The sequence below is a fragment of the Lonchura striata genome, chromosome 8 (genome assembly GCF_050655825.1).
Source record: "Lonchura striata isolate lonStrDom1 chromosome 8, ASM5065582v1, whole genome shotgun sequence".
In the NCBI taxonomy this organism is placed as follows: Eukaryota; Metazoa; Chordata; class Aves; order Passeriformes; family Estrildidae; genus Lonchura; species Lonchura striata.
Genome location: NC_140710.1, coordinates 7,909,714 through 7,933,836, shown reverse-complemented (window position 1 = coordinate 7,933,836; position 24,123 = coordinate 7,909,714). Strand labels below are relative to the sequence as shown.

The 24,123-nt window shown below is 38.0% G+C and overlaps 1 protein-coding gene across 4 annotated transcripts in view; it reads right to left on the bottom strand.

Annotated features, from left to right (window-relative positions):
* Positions 1-852: 852 nt before the first annotated feature.
* The window catches only part of SPATA6 (spermatogenesis associated 6), a 36,022-nt gene continuing 12,751 nt past the window's right edge, over positions 853-24,123 (bottom strand). For all 4 annotated transcript variants that reach the window (XM_021529061.3, XM_085586282.1, XM_085586280.1 and 1 more), the window contains 7 exons: positions 22,088-22,366; positions 20,440-20,527; positions 18,808-18,848; positions 17,551-17,717; positions 8,372-8,471; positions 4,924-4,991; positions 853-1,097 (listed from right to left, as the gene is read on the bottom strand). In XM_021529061.3, the coding sequence (XP_021384736.3) occupies positions 917-1,097; positions 4,924-4,991; positions 8,372-8,471; positions 17,551-17,717; positions 18,808-18,848; positions 20,440-20,527; positions 22,088-22,366 (924 nt within the window). In that variant the 3' untranslated portion in view covers positions 853-916. The remainder of the gene's footprint in view (positions 1,098-4,923; positions 4,992-8,371; positions 8,472-17,550; positions 17,718-18,807; positions 18,849-20,439; positions 20,528-22,087; positions 22,367-24,123) is intronic.

The following is a 24,123-nucleotide window of genomic DNA, read 5'->3' as shown; positions in this document are numbered from 1 at the left end:
GATGAACATTTGGTGGCCTTTAGCAAAAACGAAGTGATTGCTGCCAACAGGATCCCAGCAGACCGAGAAGGACAGGCTCCAAATTAGGTGGGATTGTGATGCAGGAATGTCAGAAGGGCTGTACAGAACACAAGGAGCTTGCTGGCTAGCTCTGGTCTTTCCCCCATCTCAGTCCTTTCTTATTCATATTTTTAAATGACAAGTGTATTGGCAAATGTCATGGCTGCATTTAGGAGAACATAGAAGTGTTCAAATGCAAAGGCTGTGTGAAGATGACATTTCATCTCACACAAAGGATGCTGGGCTTGGTGGTTTTCTTTCAAAATCTAACAGTATTAGAACACTTGTGACTAAAGGTGCTCAAAACCACTTCAAATACATGCCTATGGGTCATGTTTGTGCCATTCTCCAAAATAAACAATTCAAAGGCAATTGTCTAGAAAACAATTCTCTTTGTCCTAGGTGGGTCACTTTTAAACCAGCACTCACATTCACCTTCTCCTTTGGGTCCCCTCTCTGACAAACAGGACATATTGCTTCTTCAACCAATTCTGTTAAAGTTGCTAAATAGATTTAGATATTTAATAAGAACTGGCTGCAGCTGAAACCTGAGTTGATGTCACACAGGAATGTCCAGCAGACCTATTAGTCTTCAAATGACTCTATTTTCAGAGTCTCAAAGGAGCAACACCATCTTGCTTAACTGTGGAGGGGATTTTTTTGTTAGAGATTATTTGTTTCTTTTTAGGGGGTGAATGATAATTATATTTTCCTTTTCCAGCCCAGGCCAAATCCCCATTTCTCCAAAACCCTGCTTGACCATAAGACACCTTAAAAAATAGAGTACAAATGTTGTTGTATAAAAATAGGTTTAGTTGGGAATACTGTATACTGTGTGTTTTCAGGTGAGTTGCTTTCAGGAATGTGTTTTGTGGCCTGAAACAGCACCAGCAGTTTTTTCGTACATCTCTCTGTATATTTTTGCGAAACTCTTCTCCAAGATTGCTCTGGCAGGCTTCTCTTTGTACACAGCTGCAGGACCAGACCAACATTCACCACTATCCAAGTGAACAGGAGTGTTGTGCTGCCCTGGAGAGCTGTCAGAGGAAAGAAGATAAGAAACAATGATCAAACCAAGATATGGAAGAGGAATCAGTGGCACAAAACCAGCAGAAATACCAATGTAGAGCTGCTTAGCACGGATTACCTTCCACAAACCAAAATAAAAACTGCATTGCAGCTACTTTTAAGAAATGGGAACCACCCCCCACCATGTTATTCATTCACACAAATCCTCCCCCACTTATCTGAGTACACTTTGTAATACCCCTCAAATAGAATTAATTTTCAGAGAACTTACAGTAATTTTGCTGTATTTTTGCAGGCTGTGTAACTAGGCAAGAGCAACACAGTAGGTTTTTTGTGTCCTTTGAAGGTGAAATTGTAACCACAAGCAGCTATTTCAATATGAAGACAATCTATCAGGGGGATATTAAATTACTGTGGTTGCAGCTGTAAAGTGCTCTATTGGAAGCATCATGGATTAAGTTTTCTACCAAATATATTTTGATATAGTGGCTATGCAGGGTTCCTTCCCCACCCCATCTTCTGTATAACTGTTTGAATACCAAACACAAATACAGGCTCATCTTTCAGTTGCTTTGAGAAATTATTCCTTAGATCTGTTAAGTGAAATTTATACTCTGCAAATCATTACAAAACACTGCCAAGTCTGAATAGTTTATATCTCAACATCATGACTATCTGCTTCCTCTTGATACTTTCAAAACAAAGGTTTGTGTCATATAATTAAATGAGCAATTTCCCTGTAATAAAGCATGAAACAAGAAGCTCAAAAATCATCAGAAAAAAATTGCAACTGAGATGACATTTTTCACATCTGCTCAGAGATTTAGGCACTTAAGACACTTAAAAATTAGGACTTAGTTATCTTCAGCTTTTGCAAATGTTCTCTGGGAATTGAAACTGGAAATGTAAAGTTTAAAGTGACCATCTTCACTTAGGAAATGGATTACATTTCACACGGAAGCTTTACAGCTTCTTATATACATGTAGTTTATTAATGATAGTGTCTCCTGCAATCAAACCAGTACTTAATACTTCATCTTCAAATTAGTATCAGCCAACATATGACAAAATTGAAAGAAACCTTAGGCCACATCCATGAATACATGTATTCAGCTGCATCAAAACACAAGGTTTTCATCTGAAGAACAGAAAAGGGGAAGAAGAGGAAGATGTAGGATCAGTTTTCTAAATTCACATCTCTATGCTTCTACTGTCCCATGGAAAAAAAAAACCAGAAGGAACAGCTTATGCTTTTAAACTTCTTGCACTCAAATATTAGGGTGCTGCCAACCTACACCAAATAAAACAAGACCTCTTGTGTGGCTCCAATATTAAAAAGAGAGGAAGGCCACTTTCACACTTATTCAAAAAGGCTCCATCATTTAAAGTCAGTCAATGGTATGGAACAAATTTAAATCTGTTTATCATCCCGAGTTAATTGTGACTCACACTTTGGACACAAAGAAACCAACCTACCAACAAAATCAACAGAGCAGTTATACAGGCCTGTGTCAAATGCAGAGAAGTCAATACCCTGGGGACTCATCTACAACTGCAGTTTCACCTCCTCCTTCCTGCAGTTTGTGGTACCTCATTCCTGATGGAGAATTCTCAGGCCAAAAAGCAAGGCACAGCACTTGTAACTATACAACAAACAGCTCTGACACTCTTTTTCTTGGAGCCCATTTCCAGCAGCAGCTTTGTGCTTGCCTTTTCTTCTCCTGAAAGCTCAGACACTCAAAAAAAGCTAGAGACACTCAAAATCCAACACTTTAACTGCAGTAAAGACTCAAACACCAACAGTAACTTCTACAGGTTCCTTATTCTGGTACTGAAAAAGACTTATAAAAAGGCTTAATTTTCCCTTATCTTTTTGGAGGGGTGTGTGTGTTTTCATGCATTTCCATTAGCCAGCCCTTGTGCATGAGATACCTGGACAAAGCTACAGCCAAGTTAGGGAAGATTCCCTCTCCTGTCTCAACTGGAAACCAGCTGACAACCTGAGCTAAGCAATCTGGGAATTACACTCACAAATCATATTAACAGCAGGATTTCTGCACGCAACTCCCTGCTCTGAAATACCTGTCATATGCTTTTGTTCCCTCATACATCTCCTTTAAGACTCCCAGAAGTTCTTTTCTGAGTGAATCATATACTAAATATTTCACAAAACACAGACCTTTTCCTTACTCCCAGCGGTTTTCAATCATCCATCTACTTTACTGCCAGCATTTGGTCGACAGTAGCCTGTCCTTCCATGAACTCTGTCTCTGTCCTTGTATCCTGTTTATGAGCACTGTGGCAAACACTCAGCAGTCTGACTGTCCTCGAGGCCTTTATGTCTCACCCCCAGTGCTGCTGGCCTCTAAACCCAAGGAGCACTCCCTTCCCAACCCGAGTGCCACACTTCATATCCCATCACTTCAGCAGTCTGGAGTAGTAAGGTTTATTTTCCATTTTTTTTTCATGGTCTGCAGTTTCAGCACAAATCTCCAAGTCCCAAAGCTGCCTCAAAACAAAAACTTGCACTTTCTCTCTTACAAACACATCCTAAACAATTTAATTGCCCCAGCTGTCAGGACAAAGGATAAGGGAGCAGAAAGGCTACACAGAATGCAGGAGTGAGCACAGGTACAGGAGACACAACTGCAGCAGCAACTTCACAACCATATGGAAATCAGAGTAGCCCCTTGCACAGAGGGAATTACAAATCACAGGGATTTTTAAAGAAGCCAGCAAATCAGAAATGAACTTTTTGTACCTTATAAATTTAAAGTATAAGTTTGTTATGGTACCCATATTGAAACACCCTCCTTTTGGGGATATACAGTGGTGATCTGGAGTGCCATTGTTAGAAAACTGTGTGTACTCAACTATCAAAATAAAGCCTTTTCTAATGGCAACACCTCTCAAGTATAGCACCACAGTTCTAGGACTTCTCCCTTAATATAAAGAAAACCAGAAAAGCCATAGGAGCCCAAAAAACACTTCCAGTACTTAGTATCTTTACCCAAAACATTGTACAAAATACTGTGTGCATACACATAGAACATCAGTATCGGTAACTTCTACTACAGAAGTAATCAAAATCAATTTAATTGGTATCTCATAAGTAAATTATTAAAATCAAACCCTGGTGTCATGGTTTGGAATAGGAGGAAAATTTAGGGAAGTGATGCAGAAGCTTTTTGTGTAACTGCCAGTCTGTTGAACTCCTCATGTATGTGAGGAGTACACAGAGTAATTAATGTACATAAACCAGGTTTTTAAGATCTCAGGTTTCCAAGACAGCTTCTAAAATACAGCATGCTGTATCACTAAACTATACTATGTAAGTTTGCTGTATATTTTTGGAAAATGCTTTTCTTTTCCAAATATCTGTTTTGCAAAAAAAAAACCCAAAAAAACCAAAAGAGAGACAATCCAAAAAACTCAGCCTCAAACCATATTACTAAATAAACTTAATTTATTTTTGCACTCCCATAGTTGTAAGAAAAAAAACCCCAAGTGATTACTTTAAAAGTGACATTTGCCCTCTGGTCGACAAATTCCAAAAATGTCTGCCCAAGAATAATTTTTATAGCCAAGTTCAGTTCCAAACTCAGTGTTTTATGAAGACTATACTGACAGAGTGCCAAACAACATCAAAGGCATAATTATATTTAACTCTATTTTGCTTTTAGGTGAGAAAGCTTAGTATGAGTAAAGCCTCCTGAAAACTTCACCCTGTGCAATGTAGGACAAAGCTCAAAATGGGAAGAGAAATTTGTAGTTAAATGTAAAGGGCAATATTGAGTGCGACAGTTTTGTCTTGGTCAGAGAAAAACTCCATACCTGGTCTGCAGCTCACTCACAGTCAAGGGTATATTATCTGAAGGTTCTCTTGTCTGAGGCAAATCATCCTAAAAAAACCCAGAAATCAAATTCTCATTACCTTGGTTTCTGATTACAATGATCTCATTTCAAAAATACTTTCTTTCCATTTAAAAGACTATTAAAGTGCTTACATTTCTTGGGGGAGAAAGGGACAAAGTGTAATGAGCCAAATGCCATTTATGAACACTTTTAATTAAGTTCAGTACAATTCAGCTAATAATTTTCAGGTAATAAACTGGAAAGAATTTCTTGACAGTGTAGATCTAGAGAACTGCGCAGACAGCAGAAGCTTCAATAACCCCAACAAACCCTAATAAACACGTTGGCAAAATGCTATGAAACCTACTACTTACTGCTTTTGTGTTCTTTGCAGAAGAGAGGAAATAAACCCTAAAACTTATTATGTTATCTACTTAATAAGTGTTTTACAAGGCAGAAGCATTCCACACATCTCAATTCTTGAATTTCATATCCAAGGTTGAGTACATCCTTACTGAACTTTAAAAATAATCTGATACACTTAATGACCCTTCAGTCAGGTATTATCAGTTGCTAGAATGCAGTTTTACCTTCCAAATGCTATCTAGACATTAATTAACCCAAATTTGCCCTCTTAAATAAGAAAGAAACAAAACACCCATGTGGAGGGAGCCAGCTGCTCACCTGAGATGGGATGGTAGAAATTCCAACAGACACAATCATGCTCACTCTACTCTGAAGAGCAAACACCTTACTTAAGGGGTGATATTAAGTGATGCTTTCAGCACAAGTCAATTGCTGTAAGGATTACTAAACAAAGTCATCTTTCATGCTATAGGAGAAATGATTGGAAAAAAGACTGCAGTAAAAATAATCACACTTTCTGGTAACACAGAACTGGGAGAAAAGACAATAAATATAGTGGTAGATGGCAATAAGATGCACAGCAAGCTGAACAGCAGCATATGGATGAGGAAAAACCTTAAAGAATTTATTGTGGTGAAATACAAGGTAATAAGTGTATTTGTAAACAGAAGAGCTCTCTTCCTTCATAAACTACAAAGCACCGAAGAGGAAATGGGGTACAGTGGTAAATAAAATTCTGCAGCATTTGCCAGAGGCAAATTATGTTCTGGAAAGCAAAAGGAGATGGAAACAATACTGTCACAATGTCACAGCAGAAGGGTACAGTGGACACCCCAAGGAATCTGCAGCAGAGCCCTAGTCTACAAAAATACAACTATTTTTATAGAGCAATATGAAAAAGAAATTTTAAAAGACACAGCTATATGATTCTGGGAATAGTTATTTAGTACTAGGCTCTTCGGAGTGAAACAGAGTAAGAGGTACTTCTTAACCTTTCAAAGTTTGAAGAGGATCTAGACTGGAGCCAGATCTGCTCACCACATTGCCAGTATATTTGCTTTACTACTCCCTCACTTTCAAGATGACCCATTTACCTCAGCCATCCACTGTGCAATACCACAGCCCCGATTTTGGCCCATGTGGGGAAGCACAACCAATCCTGGTGTATTTTACAGGCACTCACTGCAAGAACTGATTTTTTTTCTTTTTTCATCAGGTCAGCTGCTGTTAGCATGGCTTTCACAAGGCAGCTCTACACAACTATCCAACACCACAAGACTTCTCTGTAGCATCCTTCCCTTCCTTTTGCTCAGTGGAAGAAACCAGAGTGAGAAAAATGGTCCTTTGCCAGCACTGATTTGATCAGGCTGGTAATTAAAGACCCAGTGACCAAATACCTGGATTTTTTAGGGCAGAAGCACAATGTTTGCAGAGTCTTTTTGACTGTATGAAGGGACCATGTAACCAATCATTCAACTCTGCTTATCATAAAGTCATGGTTTGAGGAAAGCAGTCAAGAACCACTGGAGATAGTTCAGGCTGTACAAGTGTTCATTGCTATGAACACTATCAGGAAATCCAATTTGTTATCCTAAGTTCATTGTAACAACAGGGGAGCATTTGACACCATTTGTACCTATTCTGAGTGGAAACACAGAAAAATGTCATGGGCATCTTCTATTTAAGAGGCAGCAGCTCACAAAATCATAACATTCATGTAATAACTGGGGAGGTACAGCATGAACTAAATCAAACAGTCTTAGTATGCAAGATTTTTCTGAGTTAAAAACAAAACCCACAACAACTAAGGTAAACATGAACATTGAACAGAAATGAGAAAATAATCAGATTAAGTGAGAATGAGGTGAGACAATGAGCTGCCCAACATGGGGACATGAATAAACAAACAAACAAACAAACAAGTAAATAAATAAGGATTTCAGAGTGAAGACAGATGTTCTTCAAGCCATCCTGCAGGAATGGATCACTTCTGCTGTGGGTTTCCTGCAGTCAGTGGAGTCCCCCCATCCCAGCCAACCCAGCAGTGCTTGCACTGCCCTTACTGTGGGGAATGTGCTGGGGGGACATCAGGGCTCCCACACTTTTTATCCCACTTCCCACTGATACAGGGAACTGCAGCCGAGGGGAAAGGTGGACAGCTGGGGACAGTAGCAACTGAAAATTGCACCAACATTCAAAAGCAGATTTCTGTCAACATTCTATTTTCTAAGAGAGAAACTGAAGCAAAAAAAAAAAGATGCCTTTCTCCATTTTGGGAGACTTATGTCTCTTCTACCCCATCAATAACATTTCTGAGTTAGACTGCCAGAGCTCCTCATCATCTTAGATCATAATCATCATTATGATCATTGTATCATAATCATCTCTCATCCTTACAACCTTTCTATCCTACCTTTCTTTTGCCTCACCTTACACTCAAGATTCTAAATTCTCTGCAGATGAACAATCTTCTTATTCAGCTGGTACAATGCTCTGGCATTTTCTTGAGAAACTGTGTTTCTCAAAATCACAATAGGAAAAAATTTTGTCCGTCTAAAACCACACCTCAAAATTTCATCCAAGGTAAAATATTCTGTTCCCGAGTGTAATCTCGTTAGACAAAGAGCTGTGTTCATTGATATCCAGGTAATTAAGTGAAAAAAAAGCACACATCTGAAGAATAATATTAGCTCTAGAAACAGCTGGATACATGCAGCTGCTGATGTGCAGCTGCACAACATGTTAAGCCTTGATGTTCTACACATCTGTAACATTTTTTGTTTAAATTGGGAGTGGAGAATCAGAGTATAAAAAACCCACACCCCAATATAATTGCTCTCAATAAGCCATGAGAGGGTTGCCTGTACTACTTCATAAAGGCGAAAGCTAAGGAGGCTTCTGAAATCAGTGTGAAACAGTTGAGCTCACACACCAAATCCATATTTCTGCAATCAAGGCTGTCCCAAAGGACAACATTATAATAAATCCAAGACTGTAGGCACAGTTCTCTTTTTCAGCCATTTCAGAGAAGAGAAAGGATTGAGCTTGCAGTTAAACTTACAAATATGAGGCGCTGTCTAGCACTGTGTGTCCTTAAAATGTTTTTCACTCTTTTATGGATCTCATCTCCATTTGTTGGTGAAGGCCAACCAGTGCTAAATCTGCAAGAGGAAGAAGAAAAACAAAATGAAGAAATAATTTCTTTTGAAAAACTCATTGATTCAGATTTCTTTTTCATTTTAATTATGAAGCATGCATTACCTCCTTCTACTTGGAACACACACAATGTTTCAATTTCTCCTCTGGGGTACAAGTAAAGAAACATTTCAAAGCAGTGCATAAACAGTATGCAGCCACAACACCAACAGAAGATGAAAAACATTGAAAATGTTGATGATTTTGTAACTTGAGTAATATTTCTGTAATGCTTGTGTGGTCCCTACAGAATAAAAAAACCTATACTATTCCCAGTGATCAGGTTTCATTTGCCTCTCTTTAAAGGAAGTATTGCACACAAAGTTCTTTTCACTGGAATAAATCTAAAGGAAGGTAACCCCAATGCATGCAAATTGGAAAACACATGGAGTCAAAAACTTGCAATTGCAGTCTTTATTTCATAAGAGGAACTGCATTTTAAGTTTTGTTGGTTTTTTTCTTTTATTATTAAAAACCAGGTAGCTTGCTTGGTATGAGTCATTTAAAACAAACAGCTACTTTTGGATTTTACCTTGTTATGTTTTGGATTATTTTTTTCTACTTTACTAAAAAAACCATTCTCATCCTTCTCAGAAGCTCATCCTTCTGAGCAAGTTCAGAAGCTAACAGAAATTTCATATCAATAAATATTCTCAGTCTCTTAAGGGAGGCAACTAAGATTTATAGGATTGTTTACATGCCAACCATGTACATCAAAAAATACATTAAAAATGTATTTTTTTTTAAAAAAGAGACATCGATAGAAGGAAAGAATAATTGGAGGAAAGTTATGAAATGCTTACTTACACAAGCTCATGACACTGGAAAGACAGCACCAAATGAAGATTGTGCATCTTCATTTCAATGTTGCCTAAGCTCTGAGAGCTTGACTTGGCACCCAGAAAATCCCAGCTCCTGATGTGGTATCATGGTGATGTGAGCACGGGTCACTGGGCGAACTGGCAGAGCAGGCACTGCAATCTGAAAATCTGAACAGCAGCCAGCAGCAGCACGGAGCTGCCATTCCCTGCCTGCATCAGCAGCACCAGCAACACTGACACGCTTTGGTGCCTTCCCAAATTTGATGCAGTGGAGAAACAGCATCTGAACCCTGAGATTCCACAGTCTGCTCTGGGACTGCCAGCTTTTCTGCCTTCCTCTCTCCCAGTTATCACATTCCCTGCATTATCCAGTCTATCACTCTCAAATCCCCAGCCTGATTGTGCCTGGCTCAGTTCACCTTCACCAAACCTCCAGAAATTTCAATACAGCTAAAGAACTGCCCAGCTCCTTTCAAAAAGAACAAACCAAGTACACAGAGAAAGCTTCAGTGCAAAACAAGCAGCCTGGCAATGTAAAAATTAATGGAAGCAGGATCCCAAAAGTGGGAAGTGCCAGATTGTCTTGAAGGTTGCAGGCAGGCAACCTACATAGAGTTCTTTGCAATCTTTTGGATCACTCCTTTTATTACCAGAGACAGAGACTGAAAAAGAACTAGAAAGTAACCATTTTTCTGGTTTTGAGTAATCTTCTTCTGTTTTTTATTTTTTTTTTTTTTTTTATATAAGCATCTTATTTGGATTCACTTATTCTTGTTTGTATGTCCAAAATACCCCTCTCTTGGCTCTAAACAACATGAGTATTTTCAGCTTATTTATGAGTTTCTTTAAATCAATTCATATACTAGAAATTGCTTCTATTTTTCTTCAGGAAAGGGTGCCAAGAAATGACACAATATTGGAAGTATGTAACATATAATCTATAGGGGATGTATTTCCACGTTTCTAAAAAATTTATCGTTGTTTATCCTTGGATCACTACAAGCAGGAATTTTCACCAAATTGTCTACAGCATTACTATTACTATCCTGAGAATTTTACAATTAATTCCAAACCCAAGAACATGTATGGCAAATTCATACTGTGCAGTTCTTTTGCATTCTAGAATCCAGCAATCTGTTGCACTAAAAGATTTCACATAACTTCTTCTAAAAGAAAGCAAAATGGTTTGAGAATTTTGTTAGGGGAGAAAAGCATTGCCTTTAAAGAAACAGAAGTGTGTCCCTTAAGCAGAAAGGAATGTTAATTTCCCTAATGCAGTCAAACCCCATTTGATGTATTGTATTACAATGCACGTGCTCTACCACTTGTGTTTTGAAAAAAAAACCACTTTCTTTTTTTAAAAGAAAGGAAAGAGAAAGGGTCTGCAGTGAAACTATCATCTTATGGCTTCCCATTAGAATTTACAACATTTACTGATATTAAAGGACCTCTGAAATGCATGTTTAAAAATCTGCATCCTAGATGCAGTAAGAGTGAGTCATTTCCCACTTGACAAATAAAAGATAGAGCCATGAAGTCATGGCATTTTCCCTTATTTATACAGCAGCTGCTGTTCTGCCAGCACTAAGGTTGCTTGCTCTGGGAAGTTGGAATAGATTGCCTTTGGGAAATAAATTTTATGAAATTCGTATGTAAGACTTCAGGTCATTGTTATTAATCGTAAATTTACAAACATCTTTGGAGATAAATGTATTTACTTTTGGGGAAAAAAAAGAGAAAACCCAGCTTGCTATTGTATTCAGTTAGAAAATACATGGCTATGTCTGCAAGAAGAAGATTTAAGTACTTAATTCGAGAACTATTAAATTCTTTCTCCGGGTGATTTTATGGCTCAATCCACTAGTGTGCGCTGTGGTATAACAAATGTTGGCCTCTCACACAGACACCAAACTTCATTTACCAAAAAAAAAAAAAAAAAAAAAAAAGAAAAAAATCAAAACCTTAAGTGTGATTAAAAATTGTATCAGCTTCTTTTTAATTAGCTTTTCTAGTATTTTTATGGTCTAATTTTAGCAACAACTATCGGGTCTAATCCACGTTTAAAGAATAATGTTAATATTTGCCAACTGAAATGCAACGAAAATAAAATCATGTCTGAAATGCAAACTAAAATAAAATAATGCCTGAAACACAACGATTATAATCTGAAGTGAAACCTTTTTATGATATTCTAACTCTCCTACTGGAAATACTTTATAAAACAGGCTTTATTGCACAGCTTCTGGGAGTATAAATAAAGGGATTCCATTTGCCCAAAATCACCAGTAACAACTCTTTAAAATGACCAGCTACTTATTTATGTGATTAAGGTGTCACTATCATATTGCAGTGTTCAAAGGAAAGTAATTTCATTTCAATGACTGTTTGTCCTGATAAACGAAATAAACTCCTACAGCTGTATTCTTTGTCATACTTTCAATTTTCTCTGGGACTTGCAAACATTCTGCAGTTACATCAGTTTAAATTGTTTATTGATTCCAATAGATTGTATAAACACTTTGGAAATATAGCTCAGTGACCTAGAAAAAGCCAGATCAATCAGAGAACTTTTCAAGATTAATTTCAAAGATGTTGTGTTGAGTCCGATCAAGGAAACAGAACCATTTTCCCTTGTAATGTGACTAAAAGGCATTTATTTTCTTTTATGAGATAAGGATTTTTTTAAGGTCATACAGACAACATCTACCTTGATGGAAAAAAAAAAAAGAAGCCAAACAGATAGTGTAGATTTTGTGCTAAAGATTATTTTCATGTATAATTTTATCCGTTAGGATGAAATACTCCATTAGAAATGCAAACAGGATACATCCACCCATGTACTCTACTCAAACAGCAGCTTGCAAACTTGAGAGCTGTAATAAATAGGAATTTTTAAATGTCAGACAATCCAATCATCCACTTGCACACAGCAAAAACATTAATATCACATTTCAGCAGGAGATATTAATACATTTCCCATCAGCAGAATTAATGCCAGAACCTTGTGCAGAGTATTTGCAGCGGCTCTCATGACCCCTTCCCCCTCATGGCACCCCCTGCCTTGGGAACAATTCTGTGCATGTGGCCTCCACGAGAATTCATCAGCTTCAAAGACACAGTCCTCATGCTGAGCAAAGCCACATCCAAGGACAAACCATCACAGGACAGAAATCAATGAAGTCCTGCAGTACCAGATTCACAACTGCAGAGAACCCTACTGTCACTGGGGGGAAGAGGGAGTAAACACTTAAAGCTGGGTATAACCTGAAAAAAACACAATCTGCAAGAACTTACACATGGAACAGGAGAGAGCCTCAACAAAACAAAAAATACTTAACTCTGAAATAAAAAACCCACCTCACATATTTTATATCTATGCAGGTATTTATTCAGCATTCACAGGAGGGAAGGACATTGCTTTACTCTCATTTTACAGACATGATGTGGTAATTCAGCAGGATGGACCTAGTTTGCAGTGCATACTGCTCTGTAAGGAGGCACAATAGAAAAGCTGGGCTACACTTCAGGGTTTTCCTGGTCTATTTAGTCAAGGACACAATTTTGGTTTGTTTTTTTTAAAAGTGAACGATGCTCATGATGCAGCTCTGAAGTGTTTTGGAGGCTCTGTTTGTACACAGAAGCCTAAATTGCAATGAAGTTACACCAACACAAACCCCCTCCATTCTCACAATGTTGGAAGTGGAGGAGGGTGGCTGCTTTCACAGTGGCAGGATTATTACTACAAAGCAGGAACAACCACACATAGACAGGGCATTAAATCAGAGTACAGATGCCTAAATATTTGAAGCAGAAGCTGACAGCTTAGCTGTGCACCAATTTACTCTCCCTCTTCAGCAGGACATGAAAAAAAAGGTAAAATTTCTCATGTAGCTTTTCTTACTTTCAAAAGCCCTGTCTATAGATGGACCTTGAAGCACTTGTGACATGTGCTGAGTTCAGTGTTTGAGTTCTTAACAAATGTTTTTTCCCCCTTCTTCTCATATCTAGCTCTTAAAACTGTGGCAATATACATCATGTAAAAAGGGAAAGTTAATGGCAGACAGCTTCCGAAATTTCAATGAAAGTCAATACTCCAGCTGAGCAGTTGCTCCCAAAAGGTTGAAGTCATTGTGGTACTAAATCATTAGTTTGTCACAAATTGGCTGCACCTCCTTATGCTCTTTGCAAGATTTTCCATTACATTCTATCTTCTCTGAATTTATTAATTTATACACAAAATGACTCTGACAGCAATCAATTTCAGATTTACTTACTGCTGCAGCAAAATCAACCAATGAAGATGACAAATAGTACAGATGTTGGGCAAAAATACGAAAAAAGGCTTGGATATTGCTCACTTTCATAGAATGTAGTATGAAATAACTGATTTTCAAGTGCTGATTCCAGAATTTAAAGGATGCAAAAGAAGTAAACTTTCCCAAGAGGCGAGCCTGGTAAACACAAAACCTTCCTATCAAAGAAAATTCCAAAAATCAGAAATGATGACTTTTAAATGGCTAGAAAAAGAGAGGAAACCAAGGTACAGCCTCTCCTGAGAGCAAGCTTTTTCCTAAGAAGTCTGCAATATTTTTTAGTGTTCTACTTTTTAGCAGGAGTTCTCAAAACTTAAAACATATTCTCTCACAGAAGCAAACCCTGTCTCAGGATACATGCCAGTCTCTAAAATATCAAGTGAACCACCTGTTTCTGGTTTTTGCTGTGCAATAAAATAACCCCCAAGAAACTGGGACGATCGTTTTCAAGATCACTGAAGCCAAACATTCTGGTAACTGGTGTTTTCAAGGACTTCACAATGGATCTAATATTTCATTAATATCTATTAGTATCTGTCATTATATCTATCATTACCAGTATCTAACTTCATGTGGTTATTTCCCTAGCACTAGGAAAATGAGAATATAAAAAGATGGTAGTAAAACAATACAGGAATATTACAGAAGGGCATTTGATCCAGACACTTAACCTCTGTCTCACTTCAAAGAGAACTTAGGTTTTTGTTAAATTTTATAGCAGGGAAGATCACATTTCAGCAGCATAACCAGGAGAACATGAAAAAAGCTATCGAACTGCACTTCAATCTGGAAACAAAAGTAGAAGCATGCTATTTCCAGAACAGGAAAAAGACTCCTTTGATCCCAAATGCATGAGAAGTAGCTTTGCCTCTCACAGAAATAGTCAAATACTCCCATGATTGTTGTAGTCTCATGAGGAAAGGATTTTTCTTGTGCCAACACACAGCTTTGTTCAAAGGACTTTTTGACCTTATGGAATCCATCTCACTATTTCTCCTTTTCTTTCTGACAGGTACTTTGCTGCAGGTTTCAGTGCTGCAAGGAAGGCTTAGCTTGTAAGTCCTCAAGAAACCCCCATCTTCTAGGAGTGTGTGAGGATGTCTGTGCACCATGAAAGCAAGGACTGGACTGCAATTTTGCTTTCCTGAAGCAGCACTGAAAAGACAGAGTATGAATGCTCTTTCCCAAAGCACCCGGCATGTCCAGGATGCTCCTCTCTGCACAACCAACCAAACAACTGCCTTGGCACACTGTGGGACACACTATGGGCAGGAACTCGAGGGTCTGTGAGTGCCACTGGTCTGCACAGGAGCTGCAATCAAACCTCACAGAATCATGGAACAGTGAGGGCTGGAAGGGACCTCTGGGGGTGTTCTGTGGCCACATCACTGCTGAGTGTCAGCTTCCAACATCAGCAAATGCTTTCCTTAGATGATATACATAATGAAAAATGCAAAAAGAAAGTATGAGAAATCAATATTCAAAACTTGGCTGTCTTGTTCAATAGTAAATCTATTTACAGTTCTGCTTCTGACTGAAATCTCAGAGGAAAGGGGAAGAGGATTGATCTGTGGTGTCTCTAGCAGGCTCAAAGAAAGGGACTGAAAACTGCCAGGGAGGATACAAAAGGGCTCAGAGGACCTTGCACAAGACCCCAATTTCTGCCTCACTGAAAAGTATTGCAGTGGTTTAACAACCACACAGCAGGGCTCTGGGACGTACTCCCAAGAAGGCAGACAGTCAGTTCCCACTACTTTTTAAAAAAGGGAAAAGAGGGAACTAAAGGTTGAGGTGGGGAGTCAAGTTTCATATTGACTGTGGGTTGACTGGCATTAAAAACAGTAGCCTGTATATGCTAAGCAATTTGTCTTTGTAATTCAAAATAAAATTGAGGAAATAAACACCAAATACTGTGAGGTAAGACTCCATATTCTTGCAATTACTCTAACACTGCTTTACTTTCAGTGCACTGATTTCCTCTGTATTTCTATGATCTGAACAGCAGCGTTTGCATGCATTTCCAAACATTGACCTCTAAACCATGTTTGTCATTCCAAGTATAACTCTCAGTACACAATCAGCTAAAACCATTGTTATCTCAGCAGCATGAAAAAGAGATCAGTTTTTTTTAGACTATGCCCTTTATTTCTCATTTTGATTTTTTTTTCTGATGACAGAAGTAAATGGTTACATATTTTACATAGAGAGACGTTACAGCTCTGAAGAGCTGAGAACATTTGCTTTAATAAGAAGAAAAAACATAATTTCACAAGATCAGAAATCTCTTCTGGAGAGAGGCTCATAAAGAGAAAAAGCAAGAACATTCAGACAAGTTCAAAACTAACTGGCAGACGACTAAATTACTATGCGTGTAACAGCAGCTCACAATATACAAGACTTTCCTGCTATCAATAGAAGGCACCCCACCAGCTCTAAATAAAATGTGTATATAATTTAGCCTCAACCCCCCAAAAAGCGTTCAGCTGAAGAAAGGATAAAAAAGTTACCATGACAATATCTCTTCCCCAGATATGGGTAACTAATGCACAAACATTGTCAGAGGAGAATGGGGAGGCAGACAAGATGACAAAGAAACCTCCTTCAAACCCCAGATACATCCTAATCTCTGTATAACACTTTCCAAGATGCATTATTACACAGAACATATAACAAACAAGTTTTCAAGCAGAGGAAGCTGTTAAAACACCAACTTGATCTTTGTGAGTATTAAAAATTCAGTCCCCACCTGCCATCTGTCATTTTTCTTTTTAAAGAAAAAACTGAGACAGTTTTTCTATTTTGGAAACAAGCATTAGGTTGTGTGTAGGCTGTAAAATGCAACCTGCAAGCATTGACTAACCTGGTACCAATGGTACCAGAGCGTGAACTGGTCACCAAAGCACATTTTCAGTACTTAGGATGGGTCCTCAGTTTAATCCTTAGTTTCTCCCAATTATTTTATCTATTTGCTTACTCAGGCCTAGCTTTGCATACAGTTTTTCTGTTCCCAGAAAGGCAACCAGTAACTTGCTATTTGAATGTACAAGAGAAGCACCATGAACACTCAGCAGGAAGCAGGGAATACTCTCTTTAAAGGACTGGAGGGCTTAAGCATGAAACCATCTGATGCTTTTTTGACATTTCTTCCATTCCACCCTCATAAGACACTAAAGCTGGCCCAATATATTAACCAAGGGACTGAAATCCACTAAATTAAAGGATATTTTAAACTGTCCCAAACCCAATTCTACTGGGGTCAGTGGAGATAGCTAAGAAAAGTAATTGAAATACAACAATTAATATACACACAATAGCTGCAGAGGTCCACACTTCCACTCAAAAAATCATAGCCAAAATCTTAGGATGTCAACAAAGGGAAAAGATGGGAAAATAACACACTGAGTAGATTAAAGCTAGCCTAAGCATGTTATGCACACCAGTCACACATCTGAGTACAGCACAGCCACAAGTACGTGCTCAAAAACCCCTGTGAAAAGTCAGATGGAAAAAAGGTTTCCAAGTACTTACTGTAAAGTTTTCTTGGCATTTTTACATATCTGTATTTACATTCCTGAGATTTCAATCACCTCTGAAAGAGTGATGATTCATTTAAGTGATGCTTTATTAATTCTTTGTTCCAGATGGACATTGGCAGCCTAAAATTCGGGTGCCACTGTTTCAGAGATTTTCGCTGCCATGTTACTAGGACTGTAGTCATCAAGCAGAGGTGATGGTAAACACAGCAAAAGGAAAAGTCAAACAACAATACAGCTGCTGCAGGAAGATTTTTCAGTCTTTTCAACCTTCACACCTTGCAAACTACAAATATGCAAACTACAGTCATGCAGGCATTGCTATCATCAGCTCATGTTCCCAATTCCAGAATGTCATGAACAAAAGCAGGGCATTACCTTTCCCTCAGAGAAGATCGACTCAGCACAGAACTTGGAGACTCCTGAACTGCTGGAGGTGCTGAACGCTCCAAAGCAGCAGAATGGCACTCTCTCTTGGGTGGATCTGGGCTTACATGCTCCTTGCAAACAGCACTACTGTCCAAACCTTTTCCACTAGATTTTGCCTGAAAAATACCCCAACAAACTACAATTTATTATGAATATCAAGATGTAAAATATTCATGTTTTTATTTCTTAACCCAAAAGGTTAAAGGTTGTATATCCATTCAGGAATATCTGTCTGCTGGGGAAAGAGAAAGGACTCTCATTTCATACAAAAATCTATGGTCTGAAGTAAATCAACAAGTCTCAGAGGAATCTGTTGGTAACTAACACACCACCTTATGTAAAACTTTACTGCAATGGCCCTTTTATCAATTTTTCTGAGTGCACAACTTGAAGGCTTCCCAGGAATCTCACAGATTCAGAATAATGCCTGAGACTCTAAACAACCCATGGAACGATCCAGAGGCAGCACAATATATTAGAGTCACATGGTACACAGAACTACAGCCCTTGGTAATAAAAGTTTAGAATCTGACAGAAGTCTACTTAATATATATACCAAGGTTTATCCTCATAATTCCTTTTCTTTCCTCTTCCCTATTATCATCAGTTTTCCCAGACATTAGGAAATCTAGGAGGGCACACATAACTAGATGCCTAAACCCATAATTTTTAGAGTACTTCAGGAACACAGGCGAAGAACAACTAAATGAAGATGTAAAGAATAAAACCTCCCAAACCCAAAACAACCCTGATGTTAATATTTTGATTATTTTAATACAGAAAGAAGCCAAAATCTGAAAAAGAAAGGATGTGAAATAACACAACGGTGGTTTCCCAGTTGTGGCACCTGCACACACATTGCCAGAATGAACAATGTTCTCAGAACAACTGGTAAGGCAAAAGCAAACAGCCTTTAAAGGCTCCTCTATGGCCTTGCTGCAAGCCTTATGGCCAAGGAAAGGATAATTCTGTATGCGCAGGCATAAGCATCTTTAAAGAGTGCTAATTTTCCTTCTACTGTTTGTAAATAATCTTTCAGCAGGCCTTAACTGGGATAGATCAGATTTAAAATGTCCTTTTTCTTACTTCTGATACTACAGTAGATAATGTTTCAAAAATACCTATGCAAGACAATCCAAGAAAGATTGGGAAGCTCAGAGCTTCCCAAAAAACAGTGTGAAAGCAAAACCACTTGAAAGTACTCACTTCAGTTTTCTTGGGTCTGTAGCTGTCGTGAGGAGAAGGATCTGGAGAAGGAATAAAGGTCCGTGACAGAAGAAATCAAAAATACATTTGCATTTCCTAAATTCTATGAAATCTTTTACAAAGCATCCTATCTGTCCTCACAAACAAAACTAAAGATATTTTTTTTGTCTCCTCAGTATATTTCAGGAAATCACCTTCTTTAGCTGAAAACCACAACCTCCCATTAAATGGAATACAAAGCTTGCAGTAATGAATCAGGGTAGGCACCATCTTCTGCACAGACAGAAGTGGCACATTTTGCTACACTATTTGTTGCTTAAATCAGTATCAAAACAAATTCACCATTTCCCATGTACATTGCTCTACTTTACTAATCCTCTCTGAACAAGTTTCCCTGTGAGCATCTCTACCTTCTCCTATCACCTCTGCATTCCCTCCTTCACCACTGACTCACAGACACAAATACAGATCCTAGTGAATCACATGGAAAAACTCTCAGACCCCTCCTGGGTCAGGATTTTTCACCAGCGTCAATATGCACCTCATCCCTGAGGGACTGACATTAAATCTAATTTCTTGATCTGTTCTACCAGTTTGTACTGAACAACCCTCACACTGTGACCCAGGAAAAGCAAAAAGGGACTAAACTGTACTGTCTGCATTAAGATTTCTAATCCTAGGGACCTGTTCTTTTCAGAAGTTACAGTTAAGCCTCAAGACATGGGCAGGTGACCAAAGAATCCTCTGGATGTTAATATTGAGGTAGATTTTGGTCTTCTAGATACTAGCCAGAAACCACCACCTCATTTTGTAAGTGTGCAATAGTATCAGATGATCTGGTCTGTTCCTTTATCCAGCCAAATCTGTTCCCAAAGGGGATGTGAAACATTTAAAATCTAGCACCCAGTGCAATGACAAAGAACAAATGTAAAATAACACGTTCATAATGATTTGCTGTATAACAAATTATAATTAGTGAGGAAATGAAATAAAAATGAGGCAGAGTACACATAAACAAATACTGATGAGACTCATTAAAATCCTCATATTTTAAGACATGTGCAATAAAATCAAGTTTTAGGGTGCTTTCTTAAATTTCTGGTCCCACATTTTTTATTAAACTCTCACTTACTGATACCAAAGGATGCTGAAGCAGATACTACAGCACATCCTGGATGTTCATTAATAATGGTAAGTCACTGATCCACTATTCACAAATACTGCTAAAATAAACATTACTCATTTTTGAAGGAACACAGCCCTGAAGTTCAAAATAATCAATACCCCAAGGCTGATCAACACACCCACAAGCCATGTTGCAGATTTTCTCCACCATCCAACCCAACAAGAAAGGGAGTGAAAGAGAGTTTTGGAAATCTCTCCTATTTTCACATCATGTAGAACTATGTTCCAAGCTTCATGAAGTAAAGAACTATTCAAGGGCACCCTTTGAAGCAGTAATTTATTCAGCATTCTTCCTTTTCCTGGGAAGAACTGACAGCTTTTTCTCCATCACAGACTCACATTTTTATAATAAATAAAAAAACCAAAATAATAATAAAAGGATCCAAATAAAACTGCTTCCTGCAGAAATCAAAAGCATATATGTGATATATAGTAGAAAATACTGACCATGGGGTGCCTTGGGCCAGGCCTCTGCTGTGCTTTCTCGCAGGGAACACCAGGAATTAATTTTAGCACCAGGATTTGGTTGTCCAACCTGAAGCAAAAATACTGTTAAAATACTCAGTATCAATTCCAGTTTTTTCTGGTTTTGTCTGTAAGACCACAACTGGCATTTTCTGAAACATTTTACTTTATTTAAATACTATTTGAGACTATTTTCATAGCAGTTGGTTCATGTGCATTATTAGCATTACTGTGCATAAAAAACTCTGAATATCTTATTGTTCAAAAAAAGAAAAAAACACTTCTTTTCTCCTTCATCTGTAATGTCTGCAATCTTTTTAAACAATTCCTGGTATCTCATATTTATTCTAAACAGCTCAGATCTCACCAAGAGAGATCTGAATCTCTTCCTAATTAAAAAGTTACATTTAATATAATCCAATTTTGATCTTCATGTAACACAAAATCTCCAGGCCAAAAGAGTTCTCAGCAGTAAAGATATTCTCCTGAAAGGGGAATTCTCAATCCAGAAAGGCCATGACAGTGAGGACATGCTGAATCAAGAGACAAGCTTTTCCTTTTTTTGTACAAAAATAACCAAGCATTGAAAATCAATAATCAGTGTTAATGACACTATAATTGAACTGTGAACTTCACCTTTAGATCCAAACCCAGAAGAATTAAGTAAAAAGAGTTAAAAGAAAAATATATGAAAGAAATAGTAGATTGATGAATGATTAATGACTTATTCAGGCCATTTGAATTTCTAAAAGGTAGCTATTTGTAGAATAAAACTTGGTAAGTGTTCTAAACTTTGACAATACATTATAAATTAATTAGTAGTGATACTAGGTAAAAGGGTAAGATAGAAGCAAACTATTTAACCACTTGATTATCTAACTGGTTGTGGTAAGTGCCCAGAAATCATAATGTCACAGCACATTATATGAACAATTCCATTTCTTCCCCTACAAATTCAAAGTGATTGTTTAAAAACAGAGAATTGTTGCAATAAGAAGATTAAGGGGTTGGGGGGGGGAGGGGCGGGGGGGAAAGAGCATATGATCCTGCAGGTGACTGGGAAATGTAGCCCCTTCATTTTAAAAGAGGTACACACAATTTCTTTAAATAAGTACCTAATTTCAGGACAATTTTTCATGTATGGCAAAATGTCCTTATGTTATGAACTCTAAGTCAAAGTGTTTGAGATGTAGCTCTGAGCAAAGGAAGTGTTCCAAAGATCACAGGATACCAACATAAAAAAAGTTGAAAGAGAGGAAGTGTAAGTGTTCATAGTGTGATTAGACACTCTTTCTTTAAAGTCTTATTCAGGATTTTTTAATACTAATATCAATTACTTCCAAGCTGAATTTATACACCTATTATCCTGTCTAGTGTGCTGGAAGAAAAGAAATGGGGCCTCAGAGAATTTAACCAAGATATTCGTGGAAGAATTTGATCTTTGTCTGTTACTAAAGCAGATAAAAGAAATTTTATTTTAGTTAATTTTACATTTAAATCACTCTATGACAGACTATTAAGGAGAGGGAAAAAATTATTCACCTAAACTAAGAGCTGAATGAATTTTTGGAGCGCTCTTTAACGAAAGAACAACATTTGAACCGAGCTTAAGCTTGGAGCGAATACAAACCCGTCTGATGACAAAGGGAGGTCTGTCAGTGTCTCTCCTGAACTCGTGAGGGCCCAGGTTGAGGTGGGCCAGTCTCTGCCTGGCCTCCTCCGAGAGCTCGCACATGCGGCGCTTGGTGTACGGGGACGGCGAGCGCGACTTGGAGGCGATGGTGGGCTGCTCGTAGCTCCTGGCTGCCCAGCCCTGCCCGCCCCTCTCGGCTGAAGGAAGGCTTTGCTTCGCCAGCTTGGAGGGCATTTTTCCATTTAGGCTTGAATGACGCACCCAGTTCTTACCGGTCTGAAGTGAAGAAGAGAAATGATCTGATTTGACGGCGTGTAGGATAAAGATCGCTGAACATAATGCAAACGAGGAACTAGGAATTTTACCATGGCACCTGAAGGTCCCCTCACAAAACTATAATCAAACAGCAATTTAAAAAACCATTTTTTTACCATTTTACATGTTTACTATTTTCTCTGAAATCACGAGAAAGTTAAACACCTAGTACTGCATGTTAGACGTTAAGTGTCTGATAGTTACTCAATAAGAGTTCTCACACAGTTAGTGAGATTCTAAAAATTAAATTGCATTTTGTCACAAGTTCCTTTAATACAAAGTTTACCTGAATTAGCCATACACAGATTTGAAGCATATTTTCATCTGCTTAAGCTTTTATTTTAAAATTCTTGCACTTTAAAGTACAAGACATAAATTAAAATAGGAGCCTTTTTAATAGTTTAAATTATATGCATTTAGAGTTGCCTAAAGCTCCAAAAGAAGTGCAACTTCATTCTCTAGAATTTGTATTTCCTTGGATTATGGTGAATTTATTAAAGTGTAAAGTTTAGTGGAGAAAAATAATACTCTTTCTGTTAGAAATTCTTTTTCAAGCTGGAGCTTGAAATAGCCGTAAATGTGAGTGTTACATGGACCGCTTTGGTTCAGAGTAACCCAGAAATAAAATGTCCACCTTGCCTTCAAGCCTTTCCCTTTACACTCAGGCAGTGAGGCTGAGGCTGCGTGTTTGTTTTGTATTGACAGAATCTGAACTCACTGGTGCAGCTGATAAGCGAGACACAGCACAGACCTGGCCACACAAAGCCAGACCTAATTCTCTAAGACTAATCCAGCTTCATCAGAAGCAGGTGGTGCTGCTCCTAGCTTACATCAGTTGTGAAACTGGACAAGCAAATCTGAGCTGCCATTCATAGATACTTTTAGGAATGGTTTAGATTTTAAATCAAATTGCCCTTATTCAAGTTACCTTCACTGAAGCCACGTTTTTGACAATGACAATTTTCACTGATTTTTAATTATTTTTCTGTCTTGATACATTTAATTTGCTAAATTTGGAAAAAATTTCTCATTGAAGTCATTAGAAATGCCATCAACAAGTCAAAGTCTCCTAAGTGTCTTTGCACACAAGCCTTCCAGGCAACCAATCCTTTCAATGATGCTGCACCATTTTTCAATATTACAGCAAAAAAAGGAGGACATAAGAATAACTTTATATGACAGCTTGTGCCAGAAATCCAAACCAAAATTCCAGTCTGTGAGACCAGAGAAGAGTGAGAAGAGTGCTACTTCACCTTTTACTTTACTTGCTGCAAAAGCAGCATTTCCAGATTAATATAGGTGACAGCCTTTTCAACAAAAATCTGCATTTCCATTACTGTCAGTGATACAGTGATGGAAAACAATTAAATTAATTAGTTTGGTTTAATAATGTACCTTCTCTAACTTCACCTCGTTTCCACTGTCCTTAATTTTAAGTGTCAGTAACAAATGGTGAGAAGGCATTTTCCCATACACAAATCCTACAGGGACTGACACTTCAGCTGATCATAGAACACACCAGCTGATAATTGTTTCAGATTCAAGGAACTCTCAGCATCTACTGTCATGCACCAAACCCACTCTTTACTCATACTTGATTAAAAATTTAATCAAGTTGTCAAGCACCCATGATACCTGCTCTAACCACAACAAAAGAATGAGGAAAGTTTGAAGTGAGCAGCACATGCAAAAATTGGAAGCAAGGCTATCAATATTAA